The sequence below is a fragment of the Xiphias gladius genome, chromosome 16, assembly GCF_016859285.1.
Source record: "Xiphias gladius isolate SHS-SW01 ecotype Sanya breed wild chromosome 16, ASM1685928v1, whole genome shotgun sequence".
NCBI classification, from domain to species: domain Eukaryota; kingdom Metazoa; phylum Chordata; class Actinopteri; order Istiophoriformes; family Xiphiidae; genus Xiphias; species Xiphias gladius.
The window spans coordinates 18,992,603-19,012,500 of NC_053415.1; the positions used below are offsets into that span (position 1 = coordinate 18,992,603).

General features: G+C 40.7%; 1 protein-coding gene across 4 annotated transcripts in view; it reads right to left on the reverse strand.

The window, feature by feature from the left end:
* The window catches only part of il1rapl1a (interleukin 1 receptor accessory protein-like 1a), a 165,483-nt gene that overhangs the window by 39,074 nt on the left and 106,511 nt on the right, over positions 1 to 19,898 (reverse strand). For all 4 annotated transcript variants that reach the window (XM_040149368.1, XM_040149367.1, XM_040149369.1 and 1 more), the window contains one exon: positions 13,678 to 13,752. In XM_040149368.1, the coding sequence (XP_040005302.1) occupies positions 13,678 to 13,752 (75 nt within the window). The remainder of the gene's footprint in view (positions 1 to 13,677; positions 13,753 to 19,898) is intronic.

A 19,898-nucleotide genomic window follows, 5' to 3' on the forward strand; every position in this document is an offset into this window, starting at 1 on the left:
ACACACACACACACACACACACACACACACACACACACACACACACACACACACACACACTATGATACTAATGACTGTAAAGTAAGCATGATCAAGGTGAAAGTATATGGAGAGAAATTAGTATTAGAGGAATTAGCATTCTAAGTTTATGAATTTATACATTTACTTTAGAAAAGCTTCCTGTTCATTTAAATGTCTAAAATATTTGTGAAGTTTGTTTACTTTTATTTACAGGTTGTTGAATGTGTGTGCACAGATCACCTGCCTCATGTGAACTGGGTTACATTTGTGTGAGTAGGCTTTGAGACTTTTTTCACTGCACCCTCTGATTCACAAATACATGTTGCATTTTTCCCTTGAGTGCTGGATCCTCCTCTGCAGTGAGTACAAGCTGAATGATCAATTTAATGAAAAGGCCTGATTTGGCATATGAACCATTACCTTAAATTCTCAGGTAACGTTAAGTAATGGGAGTTTAAGACCACTAGCGTAGCTGCCCAACATTTTGCCTAGTCTCACTGTCATGTCTGAGGTGTTACACGTACATCAATAGGGAGGAGACTCCGGGGGCTTTCCTAGAACACACTGGAGCAATTAATGTATATATATATATATATATATTACCTAACATGGAAATGCTTAAGAATCCTGTGGAGAAGAATGTGTGGGAAAATGGGTAGATGGGTGATCCATCAAACAATAACAATGATTCTCAAAATAGGTGTGACAATGTGTGCCTGTTTGAACGAGTGTGTGCACATGAGTGTGTGTGTTCCCTTGTGTGTTCACCAGTGTGTTTACTTGCTATTAATTCACATGGGTGAAAAGCCAAGCTACCTGAAGAGCATGGGGAATCTGGGTAATGGAAAAGTTATTTGTTTCAAATAGAGTTAAATAGAGTTATTCTGTTGGAAATAACATGAGTGCATGCTTGAACAGTCGCATACATGAAAGAAGAGGGAGCCTGATATAGGGAGAGACAGCACTAGTCTGCAAAGTTCTGATGCAGTGCCCATATACACTGTAAAAAGCTGTATTTTTCACAAACTGAACATGAAAAATAGCAGCCTGGTCTCACCAAATGGTGTATGAATAACACAGTTTTCAAGTCATTTTGCATGCTATCACTATGCAGTTTTTTCTTTTCGTGTGTCATTTCACGCCACATCTTTTTCTCTATATAGTCACCCCTAACCATTCCCATCCCCCTAACCCTAATCAAAACGGTATTAAATGACACGTGGGACTAAATGGCATTAAACGACACAGGAAAAACTTTAAATGCGTAGACATGACACGAGAAATGTCCTGAAAGTGGTGTGCTATTTGAACGCAATCCCATGAGATCACATTTACTATAGTCATCAAGCCAGGCCTAGCATATTAAAATATGCTTCCTCTTGGATTACTTTCAATATAAATATTACTCACTAGTTAGGAGTATAGAGGGAATGAAACACAATGTATTTTTAACACTCATAGGAAAAGTAACAAAAGAAAACATAGAGGTAAACAATTCCAAGTTAATTTCACTGCTGAACTTTGCAGCAGGACAGTGAATATCACTGTTTATACATTTGCCTCAGACTAGGTTTGTAAATAAAAGTATATATGATTGCTACATTTGCCACTTCGGTTTCAGTGAAAAACAGTTTTTACATATTTACTCTGGGAATGGGAATCAGAAGAGACAGAGAGAGAAGGGTAAATTGGAAGGGTGATGGAGTCGGAGGGAAAAAAAATAGAGGCAGGGATACAAAACCAATGAGTGGCAAAGAATGTGATGAGGAGGAACACCGTGAAAGAGTGAAAGCAGACAGATTACTTGTGAAACAAGGTGTGATCTGGAAGGCCCGTTCTACTGAAGAGAACAAGAGATAAGGTCAGAGGAGTCCTTATAAGCTTGGCTACACTTGCACATACATAAAGGTGACTCATTTTCTCATTTTCCAGTCGAGGACAAAGAGTTGTAATGGCCCTCTTTGGCTGAACTCTGTGAGTCCACTTTAGCCCGACATTATGCTCCACTTGATCCACAGCTGTTCTCAGTCTGCAACACTCTTAAAGGTCACGCAGGAAACTGCCAACACACAAAAGGTCATGTTATCTGTAATAGGGGAGCGCATGCGATTAGAAAAGCCACTGAATAGAAGAAAAATTAAGTAAGAAGAGGAGAGAAGGAGATTAATATATTAGCAAGTCAGTAGAGGGAAGTTTTATGCTTGCCAGGTATGGTCTATCTAGCCCAACCTCATATGGAAAATGCCATGTTTTGAGACAGAGAATGGAAAAAAGAAGAGAACTGCTCTAATCAACCCTGTATATAAAGACAACTAATAATATGCGTGTGTGTGTATATACATATTAATAAATATATACACACATATATACATATATACACACACACACACACACACACACACACACACAGTATTTTCAGTATCAATATATTTGCAACTCGCCAAAGAACATATCCTCACGTTAAAAGAAAACCTAATACAGTCATAATTACATTTCCTGTAAATTAGTGGTATAGAAATTAATTAATTTGTTGGGAGGCAGGGTTGATTTTTTTGGTGAGGACAGTATCCTGATTGGACAGATTAGCACTTAACTTGAAGGAAAGAACACACACAAAAAAAATCTCCTGTTTAAAGACACTGATCTTAAACTCTTCCTGCCAGTAACAGCTTACCACAATCAAAGCTGTTCAGAGTTTTCATACATAACACTGTGTGATGTAGCACTGGAGTTAAGGGTCTACTCAGGATACTAAATAGAACTCTTTCTGTTTTGGGTTGAATCAGGCATCATAACTGCAAGCACCATACAGCACCATAAGCGACTCTCTGCTGTGCTCCTGAGACTCATGCTGTGAGAAAGAATTCAGATAAGGCTGCAGACATAACTGTTATGGAACAGTTCCCTGGTCGCTTTTAGCTTGACTGATGCACATGTAATACTCGTTAGGTTTAGCCTAATATTGAGACTGAATGACAAACTGTGTCAGACTTTAAGTTTGAAAACAGTTTAATTTGACATATTTAATTATGTCATTGCAATTAGCGCTGCTGAGCACAGTTATCAGGCTCTGCTTTATTAAAAAGGTTGACGTTTTGGTCATCGTCAAAGCATACATTATTGTTTGCTTTGACAAGGGAAGAAATCTTGATTGTATAAGCCCCTGCATGTGATTATGGAAACACTCCAACACATTAATAAATCGGTGCGGAGGTGATAAGTGTGTGCGGGAATGAACTTTTTCTTGAAGGTTTTTTCGGGGGACTTGATTCCCTGCACCACAAAAGAGATCGAGCACATGGTGTGCATGTTGCCTCCTACTCATCTGCTTTACAGTATCCCGTGACCAGTCAAAAAAGCAATGACTTATTTCTTCCCCTGTGAATTAACAAGTAACAATGACTAATTTCAGGTTAACAGCTAGATAACCACTTGCAAAAAAAGCATCTGAAAAGTGGCTGGTCTTTGATAATTTGGCTATGGTAAACAGGCCAAACAAGCATGTGTGCCATGTTTGTCCAAGTCTGCATGGATGGAAGTTGGCACTTCTATATGAATCTCATGTAACTGAGAGAAGGATGCTAAGACAAAGAGAAGACATATTTCAAAGCAGAGGACTGTGTTATTGGTAGAGCCAAAATTAAAAATGTGACTGTTTTTTTAGATTTCGTGGATATACCTCATTTAGCTGAAAAGAGGCAATAAAAATAAAAGAGATCTTGTTTCAGAGATAGTTAGCGAGCTTGCACCCATTGTCACAGTCTGTAGCCTGAAACATAAAACTGAGATAAGAGCACACAGAGGAGGAAGCCAAGGCAGTTAGAAAACTGTCTTTTATCAGAACCAATCCATACTCCTAATCTTGCATACTTATTGAATCACCAAGATCAATGTTGGCTCAGCATGAGCCAGTTAACAAGTTAAGTGGTTATTAATGACAGCAAGAATGTGTTATTGTGACATGTGGCCAGTGTTATTAGCCTACAGGAATGGCAGGGACTGAGAGAGTTAAAGGGATAGATTGTGATTTTAGTATAATTTGCCGGATCGGTATTGGCACGATCATTGACCTCATTAAATGGATCAGGTATTGGCCAGACCTTAACGATCCCATAAAAGACAGTTTCTTTGGGGTGTCGCGGTGGCCTTGTGGTTAAGACAAATACACTATAAATGCAACAACCCCAGTTCGCCCTTCGTTTCATATTAAATCCCTTGCTCTCTCCCCATGTTCCCTCTCTGTCTCTACACTGTCAGTTATCAAATAAAGACAAAAATACCGATAAAATCTTATTTTTAACATTTTTTTTTAAAGTCAGTGTTGTTATAAAATTTCCACTATATGTTGCATTCAGTCTGTCAGTAACCCTTTGCCTCATGCTGCCTTACTGATCAGTGGTATCAAATGATACCAATTAGTTTTAATTTGGGAAACAGAGAGCACTGATGTTGGATTGGTTCTCGGTAACAGCAGATACCCTGAGTAGGGAGAGGCAAAATTTGTTTTGTTGCTCTAATTTTTCCTCCTTCTTAAAGCCATTCCCCTTTTGGCATGCTAAGGGACAAACTCCACAGTTCCTGTTGTGCACAAAAATACATTCGGTTCAAAGTTCAGATGAGGCTAATATGATACTTAAGCAGTCTGGTTTTCCTGGACATTTGCTTCAGAGTTGAGATGGAGAAAGACGTCCTAGCAATCGCATGTAGGTTTGTTGTTTTACACAGAACACCGACAAGAAACCCACACACAACTGCCAAAATTTGCCAGTTTTAGAATCATGGTTTTGTGCCCCATCTTGTTCACTGTAGTCTCGTTATGAAAGGGCCACTTTAGGATTAGAGAGTGCACACAAAAACATATACACACACATTCCAATTATTGTCAATGTCAAGCAGAAGCCTTGAAACCTCCTGAAAATCAATATAAAGGAATTAAAAAAAAAAAAACTACAATGAAATTAAAAATAGGGTAATGGGCTGTGGTTGGGTTGTTTTGATTTAACTTTGGTAATTTGCCTTGATAAAACAAATGCAAACTGTCAGTAAAGTGGAAAACTCAGAAAGCTGACACTGAAGAGAAAAGACGTGCTCCACTATATATATATATATATATGCAACAAACAGTGTTCACCCACGCACATACACATAAAACACACAATCCCAGCTGCACGCTTATTACCTAGTAACCCAAGAAGGGTTTTTTCTTTTGTTTCAAAGGGGGTAATTACTACCATTGAGGGTAGTTATTAAGGAAAGTAAAGCTGGTACTTAAAATGCCTATTCTTCCATTGTTTAATACTAATAATACATTTCAGGGGTTGAAGAGAGTAGTTACGGGAGGAAGGAAAGAAGCGGGAGAACAAAAGAGCAGAAAAGGTGGGAGAAATTGCAACGAGAGGCTAAAATAGCTGAAGGAAATGAGGGTTGTTTTTTTTTTTTTTTACATCCTTCCACTGGATAAATTGCAGTTAAAAAAAGGTTGACCTGTTTTTTTATTTCAAATTTACTCCAATTTCTCTGTCATCCTAAGCAGTTTCCTGAACAATATTGAGTATAACAACCAATGTCAAACAGAAAAACAGCTGATTTCAGCTGGCTACACTCTCCTTTAAGCACTCCCCCAGGGTTGCACCAGCCCTGATAACTTCTATTCTTTAGGACAGAGTCAGCAGCAGCCATTCATAGTCAATTCAACAATGTTTATGGCGATGACAAAATTGAAGATAATTATCTGCTTAACACGGTGTGTTTTTTCTTGAAATTATGCAAATTACGCACAAACCACCTCTATACTGCTTCTACTGTTATGCTGAAGTATATTTTTTCATGTACTGTGCAATGCATGACTGTTATGTGGAGGCAGAGAGAGAGAGAGAGAGGACAGAGAAAGACTGACAGGGAAAGAGTGGTGGAGAGAAAGGGCAACAAGAAAGACAAAGATAAAAGTCCATTAACACACTTAACATGAGTCTCAGCTATTTACCCCACGCTGGGCCTCTCAAATTACTGACTGTGTTCAGGATGCAGATTGCAGATGGCAATTAAAGATGAACAGTGTGCACAGAGACACACTAGAAAGATGCGCACGCAGACACACGCACTAACGTAAGCTTGCATACACTCTCCCTAAAGCAGCAGTTCGGTGCAGATCTACTGATCTCCATAGCAACATTCACTGCCGTGGGCGACGGTGACATCATGAAGATTGATTGTCATAAAAAATCAACAGTACAGCAGGAGGAGGGCAACAGTAATATAGGTCTTAGCTAAAGTGCTCCTCGCTGCTGGATGAAGGCATGGCCTCCAGCTGGGGGTCTTCTTTGGTTAATGAAGAACAGACATATGTGTAGGGCCTCAGCTGGTCCCTATATACTTGTCAGCAGTGAGGATGGAGAGATTGGCTTATGTAACATGGAGAAAGAGAAAGAGAAATACAGAGAGCTACTGTAGATAGCTCTTCGGGGTTGGTCCCTCTCCTCTCCTTTCTGTTTATTCTCCCTCCTCTTCTGTTTCTCTCCTGTCTCCTAATCTTTTCCTGTCGGACCGCCTCCTCTAAACCCTCCTTTCTTGTCTCTCCTCACAACACTGACTGATTTCCCTCTCTTTCTGCTAGCTCTTTTACCCTTCACTCACCACCAAAGCTCAGTGCGGCACGGTGACTAACTCCAGAGTCCAGATACAGCCACTTGCTTGCTGGAAACATCAGAGCCCTGAAGTTTGGAAGTTCTTTCTTGCCTCTTTTTTCCTCTCACCACCATGCCCAGTTTTTTTGGCACTTGTTTTTCTTCATTTTTCTGTTACGTAAGACAGACAGAAGTAGAGCAAGCTTCAAAGTGAATGGCAAAGCCATCTTTTCCCCTGCTTGCTTTGCTGTTCATGCATGTCATTTCAGTGCCAGCACCCTCCCCCCCTTTCCCTTCCATCTCTCTCTAGCCTCATCTTTCTTTTCTCACTTCTCCATCCTTTCTTATTACTGCTCATCCATTTGTGTCTGCCAAATAAATCTATTCCTCCATTTTCACTACATTTTATATATGCAGTCTACATGTCAAGTCGATCTTTTAGATATCCCTTGACCTTGTCATTGCCACTTTAACCAAACAGAAGCAGCAGTGACTGGAGGTAGAGGATGAAAGGGCAGTTCTTGGAAGCAGAGAACCTCTGAAAAAGGAAATGGGTCTCATTATGTCTACCTCTTGCTCCTGTCTGCCCTTGTTGTATCAAATACAGAGTGATGCAGGGATGAGTGGGGTGCTCCTTCTCTTTGATTACCTGTCAGTAAGCCTGAGCATCAGAGGCATACGAGGTAAAAGCTACCATTACCTAAATCATCGCTCTTTAAAGACATCCCTTGGCTTAAAAGGTGGAGAAACTCTTATCTTATTTAACACAACTGCTCGGGACCTCCTGAATAAAGGCTGTGTTATAAATAATGGCAAACACACAGAGACACGCATGCACAAACAACAACTGACATAACTGAATACACACGCAAACAGAAAGCATAAAGTGGAGCTCAGGACAGACAGCTGCACAGCAGATCTGTTGCCCCTGTGTGGGGGCAGATCTCTTGGACGTGACACACCAAACAGAAAGTTCTGACACACGCGGACTGATGCGTCACCTCGCGTTGCCTCACATCTTCTAAGTAGCAGCAGTATTGGAGCAGAACACAACAATTCATCACCTTTCATGCCACTGCAATATGACAAACAGTCTTTAAAAAGCCATATATTGTTTTATTACTGAGATTCATACTTCAGTAAAGATATACATTTAAAAGTTAGATTTACTGAATATTTGCTATTGTGACGGCCTCTCTCTATCTCTCTTGCCGATCTACCTCTCTCTAGTTCTCTCCGGTTGTCTTTTTTTCCAGGAGTGTCAGTTTTAAGAGGTCTGTCAGAGTTGGCTGGCTGCACCTGGAGAGGGAGTGGCCTAAGGATATAAAATGGTTTCTGTCCTTTTTTTTTTGTTGCTGAGCAGCCAGGACACCTTCTAAATGGCCTTCACTTTAGATTAGTTTGCTTTTATGTTATATTCCTTTACTTCCACTGCCCATACTTCAATCATCCACGCAAGCTTTACACCACTGATGCCTAACATTCCCATATTTCATTATCAGTTGTAATGTTTAGTTTAATACCCCTTTCACCTTTCATTAGTTTGGGGACTCTCATTTGTTGCAAGTCCTGAGGCAGGTTTGTAACATTGTTATTCTGTCTTAAAGTGCTAGAATGGTGGAATCAGGTACAGATATTTGTATTATTTACAACAGGCGATAGTGCCATAAGACAATTTTTAGCGTGCACTTTAGGAACATTGTGGTGACTAGTTAGATGTGGAAAAGTCTACAAATTCTGGATCGAAACAAGCTTTTGACCATTTCATAGTATTTGTTATACTGGTAACAGCATGTAAACAGGAATATAGCAACAAATCGGTACTGGACAAGGCTGAGATGTAACTTTTGGAAAATCACCTGCTGTCATGTTGTGATGTTAAATATTTCCCCTGCCACCTAGACTTGTGAGTACACTAGTTCACATCACAAGAAAGTTGGATTAATTAAATGGATCATAAGTCAAATATAAGGCAATCTTTTGTGGAATAAATTGGACAGAATTGACAATGTTTGAAAAAAATATGCACGGTCAATGTAAAAGTTTTGCTTTGCTTTGTACTGCTGTTCTGTCCTCTTCTGCCTGTGGGAGAAGAAAGGGCACAAACTAAGGAGAAACCTCAATGAATGGGTGACATCACTGATTCAATGGGCTGAGTAGCTGGTCAAACAGCGTTTTCTCACCGTCTGCCTCTGCCGCCGATTCAGCTGCTGGTAAGGTCTATTAAAACCAACAGTGCTGGACACACCAGCTGCTCAAAGACAGTGCCCGACAGTCCAATGTCAGCTTGTTGCCTGTGAGAAAAAAATAACCAGCAACCTGGTATGTATCAAGACGAGATTCCGACTTTTGTTGCATCTTCCTACCAGTTCCACCGGCTGTGGTTAGTAATGTCAAGGCAGCAATAAACAAGTAGCTGTTGTGTGATGCACAGTGGGATGTTGTGTCAGTCTTTATTGCCTGTTATTTGGTGCTGGGTCTGTCTATCCCTCTGTGTATTTTCTCATTCCCTTCTTTTCTCTCTCTCCCTTTCCTGTTAGGCATGTGTGAAGCCCTGTTAGTTCATTTATCATACTAAAGACTCCTGCCCTCAGCCCCAGACTCAATGATTAATGACAACCATTCACACACTTAAACATTTAGCTTTGTTTTGCTGACACACTAGTTACCATACTGGTCACAATGGGTTACTTAGTGCTGGCTCACTGTAAGACTGCAACAAAACTGAATGACACAAAAAAATGCAGCATGACCTTTAAGGGCTGGTTTTCTCTGAATTTCTTCCTCTGTGTTAGAATATAAATATGTCATTTATCACAAAAAATTAACAGGCCACGCCAACTGAAGAAGTCCTTTGTGGCTCTTGATCCTAAAAGATCTAGGCACATACACTTGCTCAAATCTACTCTCAATAGATTTCTTTGCAAAGATGAGTAATGTGACCATCAAAGCACTCAGGTGGACTATATGATCCCTTCTTTTTCACGGATTATCTTTCTGATTACCAACCCTGACACACAAACTCAAATTCAAACATGTAAGTACACCACTAGGACCATGTTTTTACCGATACTTTCGTGCATGCCTAAGCTGAAAAAAGAAATGTGACAGGAACTGAGTTGAGAGTGAGTTAGAGGACCTGTCGGAGCAAGAGAGAGAGCGACAGAGTAATTTAGTGACTCCGTGTTGACCTTTTGTAACTCTACAGAGCAATGTCAATTTCAATTTCACCCTTCCCCATGGAAAGGTGACAAGTCTGGTGTTACAGCTAGGTGTTCAAGAATGTCTTCAGTGTTGTAGACTTAAAGAGAAGAGAAGAGGAAGAGGGTGTATTAGTCACTTTAGACTTTGAGAAATCAGTAGATCCTCGATGACGAATCCTTAAATCTTCCTGCAAGCAGTAGTCGATAGGAGAGGCAGTGAGGAGAGAAGAGAGGTAAGGGATAAAAGGATGTAGGAACAAAGAGAAAAAAGGTAGGGAAAGAACAAGAACATGGATAAGGAGTTAGAGAGAGAGACAGAGGAGAAGTTAGGTGTTATACAGTATGTGTTATTATGTTTACATGATATTTTCCACCTGTATATCCTCAGTTGAAATAACAAAAAGTCAAAGCTAGTGTATTTTCTTAGATTGTGGACTATCTGGGTCTGTTCCATCAATTGTCAGACAGTTTGCAATTGGTCATAGTACAAATTTGTGAGTCAAAGTTCATTAAAGTTAAACTCTAGATGAAAGCACCGCATGGATTTACTTTGCTTACATGAGTGAATTCACTAATTGCAGTAATTAAATTAAAATTAAATAAAACCCTGTTATTGTAAGGGAAGAAGATTGAGGGTAATTGGTGAAGAGGCCAAGAGTGGGACCAGAGTGGGACATCCACACTGCCTGCCTATATTTCTTACCTTGTCGAAATCATATTTCTAAAACACTGGGAAAATGGGGAACGTCAGCATCTTTCAGTGTCAGTCTCTTACAGATGGCCACCACTGACAGTGTGCAGTGTGAGAACATGCGTGTGTACGTGTGCAACGGCTGTGTTTGTGCCTCTACACGGTCTATGCTGAAATGAAGTAGGTTTAAGAGTCATCTCCCTCTTGCCGCCCATCTCATGCTGTTGGGTTCCTGCTCTCTGAAATAATGGATTCTAATTCCTTTTCCACTAGAGTGCACCCATCTGCTGGCTTTGGGGGACAGTAAAATCCTCTATCAGTTACAATTATCCCATGGTGACTGAGGACTGCTTGCAAGCATGTACGTGACCTACCCATCCCAAGTGCTGTGGGGGTGTGCGAATATCTGTGCGTGTATGTTTGTGTGTGTGTGTGTGTGTATGACGAGCAGGGAGAGCTATTTAGACCAAGAGATGCTGTGCAAGCGTGAGCTGATTCTCTCCACCCTCTGGGACTGCGAATCATCCTGAGGGAATCAACACCAAGTCAGTGAGTCTGTGTGTTTTAAATTTCAGGCTATGTGTAATATGTCACATAATGCAGGTGTGTGTATTTCCCCCTAGCGCATACGTATACACAAATTCAAACCCTGCGATATGAATCACCCTCCTATTCTGTAAGAAGTGGAAGTGGACTGCACCCACTCACCACTGGGGGACAGCAGTAAATATGGCAAAAGAAAAACTGGATGGCTACTGACAAAATCCAAGCCATGCCACACAACCTTGATTTTTGCCTCCTTTGCAAACTACACAGAAAATGTCAAGTTGACCAGAGGTTTTTGCAGGCCTGCTTTCTGCAGTCTCGCAGACGTACATCACTAGGGACTCCAGAGGCCTTGAAGCCTTGCAGATCTATGATGAGAGCAGCGCGCACACACTGCTATTTGGTGGTGGAGTTGGGGCTCAGTATGGATCTGTAGCTGTGGGCTTTTGAGTCTTCAGCAGAAAAGGACACATGGCAGAGACATTCAAGGAGACCTAAGGAGAGCTAGGGAGAGGATACTCTGACGAGACACCCCTCTCCTAAGACAAACAAACTCCCTCTGATGCCAGTGCCTCTTCTTCCACCTTCATTTTTCTCTCTTAACAATCCTCTTTTCTCTGACACCACTCTTGCTTCTATGACCAATCTGATGGCATCGTTTTTTTTGCTTTCAATTTCATGGACTTCTGTGTTCTTCTCTCTGAATCATCCACATTGACTTTCCTTTACATCTCGACTGCGTGTCTTGTGTAAGAGTTTATGTAACATATGTGTTTTATTTATGTCTGCGTGTGTCTCTTGTGTAAAGCTTGCTGTGATGGCAGCTGTCTTAGACCTGCACTGGTCACAGCAGCAGAGGAGATAAAGTGGGTCTCTGTTTCCCAGAAGTGTTGTAGATTTATCTCTCTGCTTACTGTTCTGATTTTACTACCCATCCACTAGTCTCCACTAGGTCCCATCTCTTTCTCTCTCTCTCTCTCTCTCGCTCTCTCTCCCTCCCACTTGCCGTCAGCCCCTCTGTGTGCACGTTCTGGCTACTATAAATCTGCCATGTTACTCCATAAAGCTGCTTAGGGCATGACTCAACAAATATTAAGGAAGAGGAGAATAAATAAATAAAGCTAAATAGAAGAGAAACTCTGATCTGGGAGGAGAGACAACTTTTCTGCACACAAAATGGAACCCGCTGTAAAAGATTTACCTCAGTGTCTCTGTGCTTTAGATATTCTGCTGGGACTCTGTGGGGGCTCACTGCATGACATCACCCATACTTTTTCTTTTTCTCCGTCTCGGCCCTGCCTATGACTCTGTTTGCGATAGTAGCGCCAAACCCTTGTGTACCACAATATTAGAGGGGAGCTCCACTGCTTTTACATATCTACATCAGTTTACAAGTCATGGGGAGTACTAATTAGCCGGTGTTTTGAAAACAGTTGTATAATGTCTTCTGTGGCTCCAGAGCAAGTTTTGTTAAGTTTAAAAAAATAACCCTAGTGATGTCTCCTGGGTTATCTTGGTTTGGGCTTAGAGACAAACTGCGTTACAAACTGGAGACGTTGGAGTTTGAAAGAGGTGCATTTATCATGCATAGGGATGTTATCGATTTGCATCATGGGAAATGTGCATACATGGAAAATGTATGTTCTGGGATACTGACCCATAACAGAGTTTACACACAGTCCACAACACACAAAAAGCAAACATAAGACTGAACTTACAGTGCATTTTCAAAGGACAAGCCAACCCTTTGCTCAGAATCAAGTGGAATCAGGACAAAAATAGCTGAAAGGCCTGCTGGCATTGTGCAACCTGTTCATGCATGGGTGTGAGTATGTTGACATGGGAGACTGTGCTTGTCAGTTTATCAACAGCAGCAATTTTTCACTCTTGATCAGCCAACCGTGGAGGCATTTTAAATGAACTATACCTGGGTTCCGACAGCATCAGACTGAAGACAAAAGGTAACTGCTCAGTGAATCATTGCACCTTCTTTGTCTCTGTCCCCACCCCCTCTCTTTCTGTCACATACTCATCCAATCCTTCTCTGCTTTCCAGACCTCTCAATCTTGTCCCATTGGCTTCAACATGACAGACACATTAGCCATTTACAGAGTGGCAAAAAGCACCATGTGGACAGTGGATTCTGCCCAGAAACCAAGCAATATGCTGTCGCAGAACAACAACAACAGCACAAAAACAAACAAACAAACAACCACATGCACAGTCACTCACGCACGTATGCACACATGATAGGCCCAGCATGATCCAACGTCAAAGAAGACAAACAACGGCAACAGAGAACGACTGCCTCTCCATGCAGCGAGCCAGTGTATGCAACTCTGGCACCATATGGGCTCTCCATTGTTGACAAAACAGCCTTAGGGATATTAGCACCCACCATTTGCATATATGGAAAACACTTTTACAACTGTTTTTTTTTTCCTTTTTCTGTTCCTCCAGCAAATAAAAGCACCATCATCAATCTGCCTGGAGATGTGTTGGAGAGGATTTGAAAAGTCATCCATTTCATGTCATTTGGAAATGACACAGATAGCACTGGATGCAGCTGGAGGAAATCCCATGATGCTCTTACCTAGTTGCAGCTCCATATTGCTAATCTTGTTTTCCAAGGGAAACAGGATCTTTGGCGGCTTGTCAGTCAAAGGAGCTGAAAAGGAGAAAAGACACAATTTAAATATGATACAACACAAACCACCAGTACAGGAAAACTGACACTGAAGAAGAATAGTGAGAATTTCAGATCGCTCTGTTTTTACTAAGTTCCCACTGTCCTTCTTTTCCACTCGTTCCACTGTATTTTCTGTGCTTTACATAGATTCGTTAGTATTTAAGCAGAGAGCATAGACAGACGTTATCTTTTACCTTCGATTCAAAATAAATAAATGGTCTATTTTCTCTTTGCATCTTTGGAGACACATTGCTCCCTAGTGTCTATAGATCTTGGGTTCCATTCATCTGACCTACTTCTAATCATACATAAATCACTGTGTTGCCAAGAACAAGTTACCATTTAATCTACATGAGTGTTAGGTATTTGAAGATGGATCATGGAGGGTGTGTATGTGAGTGAGAGGGAGCACCTGATGCTCTAATGATGCTAATCATCCAGACGGGGGATGTCAGACCTGCTGCTGAAGTCCTTCCTCTGGGGATTGCAACAGTTTTATTGTTGTTAAAAGTGTTTGTGTGTTCTGCAAAAATGGCTGTGCTCTTTAGTGTTAAAGGGCTAAGAGAACAGAAAGGGTCTTGTATGTACATGACTCGACCGTAACATGAGGGGAGAGAAAAGCAGAAGCTGTGTATACATGAAAGATTAAATATTTTGATCACGGGGAAATGTATCTCTCACTCAGAAAGACAAGTTGGGGGTTTAAACTTTGCTCAAAAGCACCTCAACAAAGGGCTGGGAGGTCTGTCACATTTTGGCAATAGCATCATAAAGAGTCCTTAACATAGCTTTGGTTATGTTGGTATGGGGATTAGAACAAACTGTATCAAAGTATTGTCAGGGCCATTAAATACGCATAAACAAAAGAGCTCAAGGCTATCTTGTTTTATATTTATGATGTATTTAATCATGTATTTATTCTTTCTTGCACGTTGGCACACAAAGCTTTGTTTGATGGCAGTGCCGCTCGAAGGTCTGGAGACCGAACTGCAAATTTATCTGGAACAGATCACGTGTTACTTTTTAAATTACGTGAAGGTTTGCTTTCTTCGGTTTGAGTGTTGGTAGTGTGATTGAATGTGCCCACATTCTTCGAGCTGTCAGTGTGTAGCCACTCTGCGTCAGTTTCTGAGAGTGCATTCACTTGGGACTTTGGACCAACCATGGTCATTACTGTGACAATGAGTTGACTGTAAGTCAACGTGAACATTATTGATACAGTAATGCTAATTAGCATGATTTCTGAACGTTTGCAAAGAAAAAGTTGATAATGAAACAAAATTGAATGTATTATGTTTTTGTTCTGTAATGGACATTTTTTTGACTTTACTCTTTGTTGGTGTGTTGTGCTGATGTTGTTCCGGATCTCTGACCTCATGTTAAATTCATATGTAGACATTTAATAAAAAACCATACTTTAGGACAAGTATCAGCACAGCTGAAACTAATGATACCAGTTAGACAGGTTTATACTTGTAGACTTATACTTCAACAGCTGCATAATTACAGTGCTATTTATAAAAGGGGAAAAAAACTCACAAGTCATGCACTTGTTCTTTCTCCTCTCATTTTAACACTTTGTTTGAGTTTGGCATATTCGGTGATTCATTTAAACCTGCAACAAAATTTTTTGTTGCTGTGCCATTACATCATGAGGAAAAATTGGGGCATGTTAAGCTCATTATAACCCTGCTGCTTGTAAGCATGACATGTTTTATAACATGGCAGGCCTTGCAATTTCTTCTTCTGTATTAAAATAAGCGCAGAAGTTGACCATTCTAATTATACTATATTGCTTAGAAGGCCGAAGATAAAGATGGAGTTTACTGGAATAAACTAGGTTAGATATATAGAGTATGTAGGGCTGCAGGTACGTCTCTGTGTATAGTGTCTGTATCTATTTATGGTAATAACGCTTTGCATTACATTTTACAGTGGGTTAGATAAGAAAGGTATGACCTTTCACCTTGTGCACAGCAGCACACTACACAGAGACCCAGACAAGCAAGCACACACGCTGCATCCAGTCATATGCGCAGCGGGAGGTAAAAACCAATTCAGCACTTCTTAACCATCTGTGAAAAAAAAACAAAACGTTTATTGAATAAAAACAGAGGCTACTCCCAACAGTAGACCTCTCAGGCATGTCTAATTATTTACTGGTGAATTTGCAAAGGCAGCTTATTCAGGCCAGTTTGGAGCCCGGTGCTTTCATTAAGATGTTTCCTTAGAGTGCCCTTACAAGCTCTCTTCTATTGCTTTATTATAAGACCTCTCTAACACGCTGTTTTGAAAGCCCCGCTCTGTTTTGGTGTCTGTATTTGGAAGGAACAAGCCATGCAATGTTGCTGCGCTAAGTCATTCAGCACAAAGTGTATGGTCTTGTCTGAAGTAAAGTGCGTGGTCCTGTAAAGCGGTAAAGTTGGTTTAAGGCTGAATGATAACATATTTAAGAAACACTTAAGCTGTCAGAAAGAAGTTTTCATAAGAAGTGATGTAGACCAACATTTTAATGTTTTTTATGTGTGGGTCTGAGTAGTGTTTTTTGCTCAGATGTAGCACCTGCTGATATGTTAATATTGACAGAGAGGCACAGTGACACCAATTTGAGGGGCGGTCACGGGCTTTTAAGCACAACTGTTTGCACTGTTAATAGGTAATCACACAGCACAAATTACACGTGATACTGATACAATTTTAATTACATATCAAACTGCTATACATAATTACACAATGGGTGATCCTATAGCTAATTATGCACTAGGCAAACAAATGAGGACAAGCTGTGGATAGGAGTCAAGAGGAGAAGCAGATGTGTTAAGAAGAACACAGATAGGAGGCGGACATCAGTAGACCAAAATGCAGAGCTGGTGAGAGAGGGAGGATGGAAAAGAAAATTTATAAAGCCAAAGTGAAGCACATAAGAAACATGCTCCTTCTCATTTTGGCATGCATTGCTTGCTTCTGAAAATCTCATTATCGTAATTACTACTCCTTTATGGGAAATACATCAATTATCACAGTTTTTTTTGGGGGGGGATTGGTACTGGCAATTTAAATTGTGGAGGATTGGGAGCCACTTCTAACAAAGGAAAGAGACTCTGCTTGCCATTACCAGGCGGAGTTTGGAGTTAAGCAACCATAGACAAAAACAGGTAATTAAGCATGCAAATATATCTGGTGAGCTGTTCAATTGGAAATGGGTGTTTTACGTATCTTATTTCCAAAAGAAAAAAGATACATGCTATATTTTCAAGGTATGTCTTTCTTCTACTTCAAGACATGTTAGGGAAAAAAAAGATTTGGATTAAAGAGCCAGATTGATTTTAGTCAGATTTGCATTGTGACATTGTTAAACTGTATTCATGTGATGGCAGCAAGTTCTAAATGGTCCATACCTCCCCCTAGTTGACCACTGATTGATATTCACTTCCTCTGTGCTTGGAAAATGCCACATGGACTGCACTTACATATCACTTTTCTAACGTAATGAACAAAGTGCTTTACAAGCTGCCTCTCATTCATCCATTCACATTCAAATTGCCATGCCAGGCATTGTCTTAACCATTGCGTAGAACTTGGTGATCAGTGTCTTGCTAAAAGACACTTTTATGACATGTATGGCATGGTTATGTTTAGGGGAACTAAATGGCTGGGCGGGTATTCTTGTGCAAGCATACTATGAGATCACTGATTCAGCATAAAGAATAGATGCCTGAGTATCCTCAGGGCAGAAGCATTAGTCCCTTTTAAAAAGAGATCCTGCTATATTGCCCTTAGGAAGACCCCTCATTGTGCCAGCTTTGCTTGTTTACACTGTTCTAAACAAAGCCAGCATACTATTCCCCCGGTGTGTGATTTCAGATGGCATGCTGGCGTTCTGGAATCAGAAGCGAGATATGTAACACAATGGCGTCGGCATCCATCTCGCCAAGCCATGCCCCCCCCATTCTGTGTTTGTACCTTTAATACAGAGCGGCGAGGCAGAATAAAAGCACAAAATTCCTGCCTTGAAAAGGCTCCTTAAAAAGGGTTATTGTCTATTCTCTGCAGCAAACTAGTCTGAATTAATTAAAGAGGTGACACAAAGTATTGTAAACTTTTGATCCACACAACAGTGGGGCTGCATTCCTTTACCTTGGGACGGATACGATATGTAGATAGTTACGGAGCTTGTAACCTATGGATTGGAAAATGACTAAGCCTCTTATATAATGCCTAATTGTGCAAAAAATTTAGTATGTTGTGTGCATTTTATAAAGTAGCTGCAAACATAGCTGAGTTTGTGTTTTCAAAGCCTAAGATTCTTTGACACATGACAATTGTATGTATGAAATGACTACACTGCTTCACTGTGAGTAGGCTGTAAGTGCTACTGAGGAGAGACTACGTCAAGCTTTGTGTGTACACTACTTGTTTTTGCATGCAGGCCTACATATTGATACATAAACACAGAGTGGGAGTGGATATAAGCTTTGTGATCAGTCATCCACAATCTCATTTCTGCTTGGTGGCGGAAAAGCTCACTGGACTTTCCAGATGGATTATTCTGGGTGACTGACTGTAGGGAAACAGTAAATTAATGAATTAAGGATGGAGCTGAGACACTTGGATCACTGGACTTTCTCTGTTGGTTGTCTCATTTGTGGGGGTCATTTTGGGGGATTTTCAAGAAAGAAATATGCTGTCTTCAAATTAGTGACAAAGGTGAAAGTAAGAACAAATCAAATGTACTTACCATAATGGCATACAAATGGACATGGCACTTATGTAGTCATGGTCAGCGACATTCACACACACAGTCACGCATGGACAGACACAAGCACACACATGCACATGAAGTTGTGAACAAAAGCCTGCACTGTCCTTTGGTCTCAGGAAATTGGCTCCCAAAGGTTTTCAGTATTCTACCAAAAAAGGCAGTCAAGCTGGAGAAGGAAGGCAAAAATACAAAGGAAGGAGACTTGAGCAAACACAAAGTCCTTGTGAGTCTCCCAAGACTGCTAAGCTTGACTAGAGTCTCAGTTCTCCTCTACGGCTGGTAAATTCCGATATTATACTGCAGGAGATCACCATATATTAACAGTGACCTTCGTCTGTACTGTTGTCACCTTTGAGCCAGTTTCATTATATTCTTGATGGTGCAATAACCATCCTGTATGATTCCCTTATAAAGTCACCTCTGAGTATACAGAATTCAATTCCAAACCTGACCATTTCCCACATGAGAGAAGCTGAGCAGGGAGCTGCATGGTGTCATCCAGAGTAAGGTAATAAAAGCAATTATATTCATCCTAAACCACATCACGCTTCCCCACTGTGCACCACTGTTGTGTTATCTAAGAGTTCTGCCTCTGGCAAAGCTGAAATACTTGAACATCAAAGCAACAGGAGTGTACATTCTATCCCGCAAATATGGCTAGACAGGTTCCTGCATTGTAGCCACACGCACCGTTAAATCACCAAAAGTGAGAACAATTGGCCTCCTCTGGGTAAGCGGTCAGCCAAGCTTGTCTGACGATACAACTTCTCTAAGAGATTTTCTGATAATGAAACATGGCAGTGATCATGCTGTTCAAAGTAGGGTTCCCGCTCTGAGACCTCAATAATCCATATCTCTGTGAAATAATATGAAAGAGGAAATTGAAAGCTAGTGCTTGCATTTCAGCCCCTTGCTCATTTGCAGAATATCTTAGCTAACCAATGGAAACTACATCTAACAATTAATTACCTAATAAGTTCATGGAGACCAATTAAAGATGAATTTGTCTAAAAAGAAGAGAAAACTGTCAGTGGAAGATGAAGTGAGAGAGTGATACTGAGATAGAGACACCAACAGAGACACCGAATGAAGGGGACAGCCTGAGACAATGTGTTTTTGATTGCTGGAGGTTTACCGTGATCCTGCCCTCTCAGCAGGTGTGTGTATATATGTGAGTGTACTTGTAAATACTTCTACTTGTGTATGAGCGACCACAGATCTTTGCCCCCTTACAAATGTTTTATCCAGTAATCTTACTGGTGCCCTGAATTCAGGCTTCCCCTCCTTACAATCCTTAGTAGGCCTTTTACTTTAACTCCACATCAATTAGCCAAAGCATCTTCCTGAGTTACGCTTGAAGTAG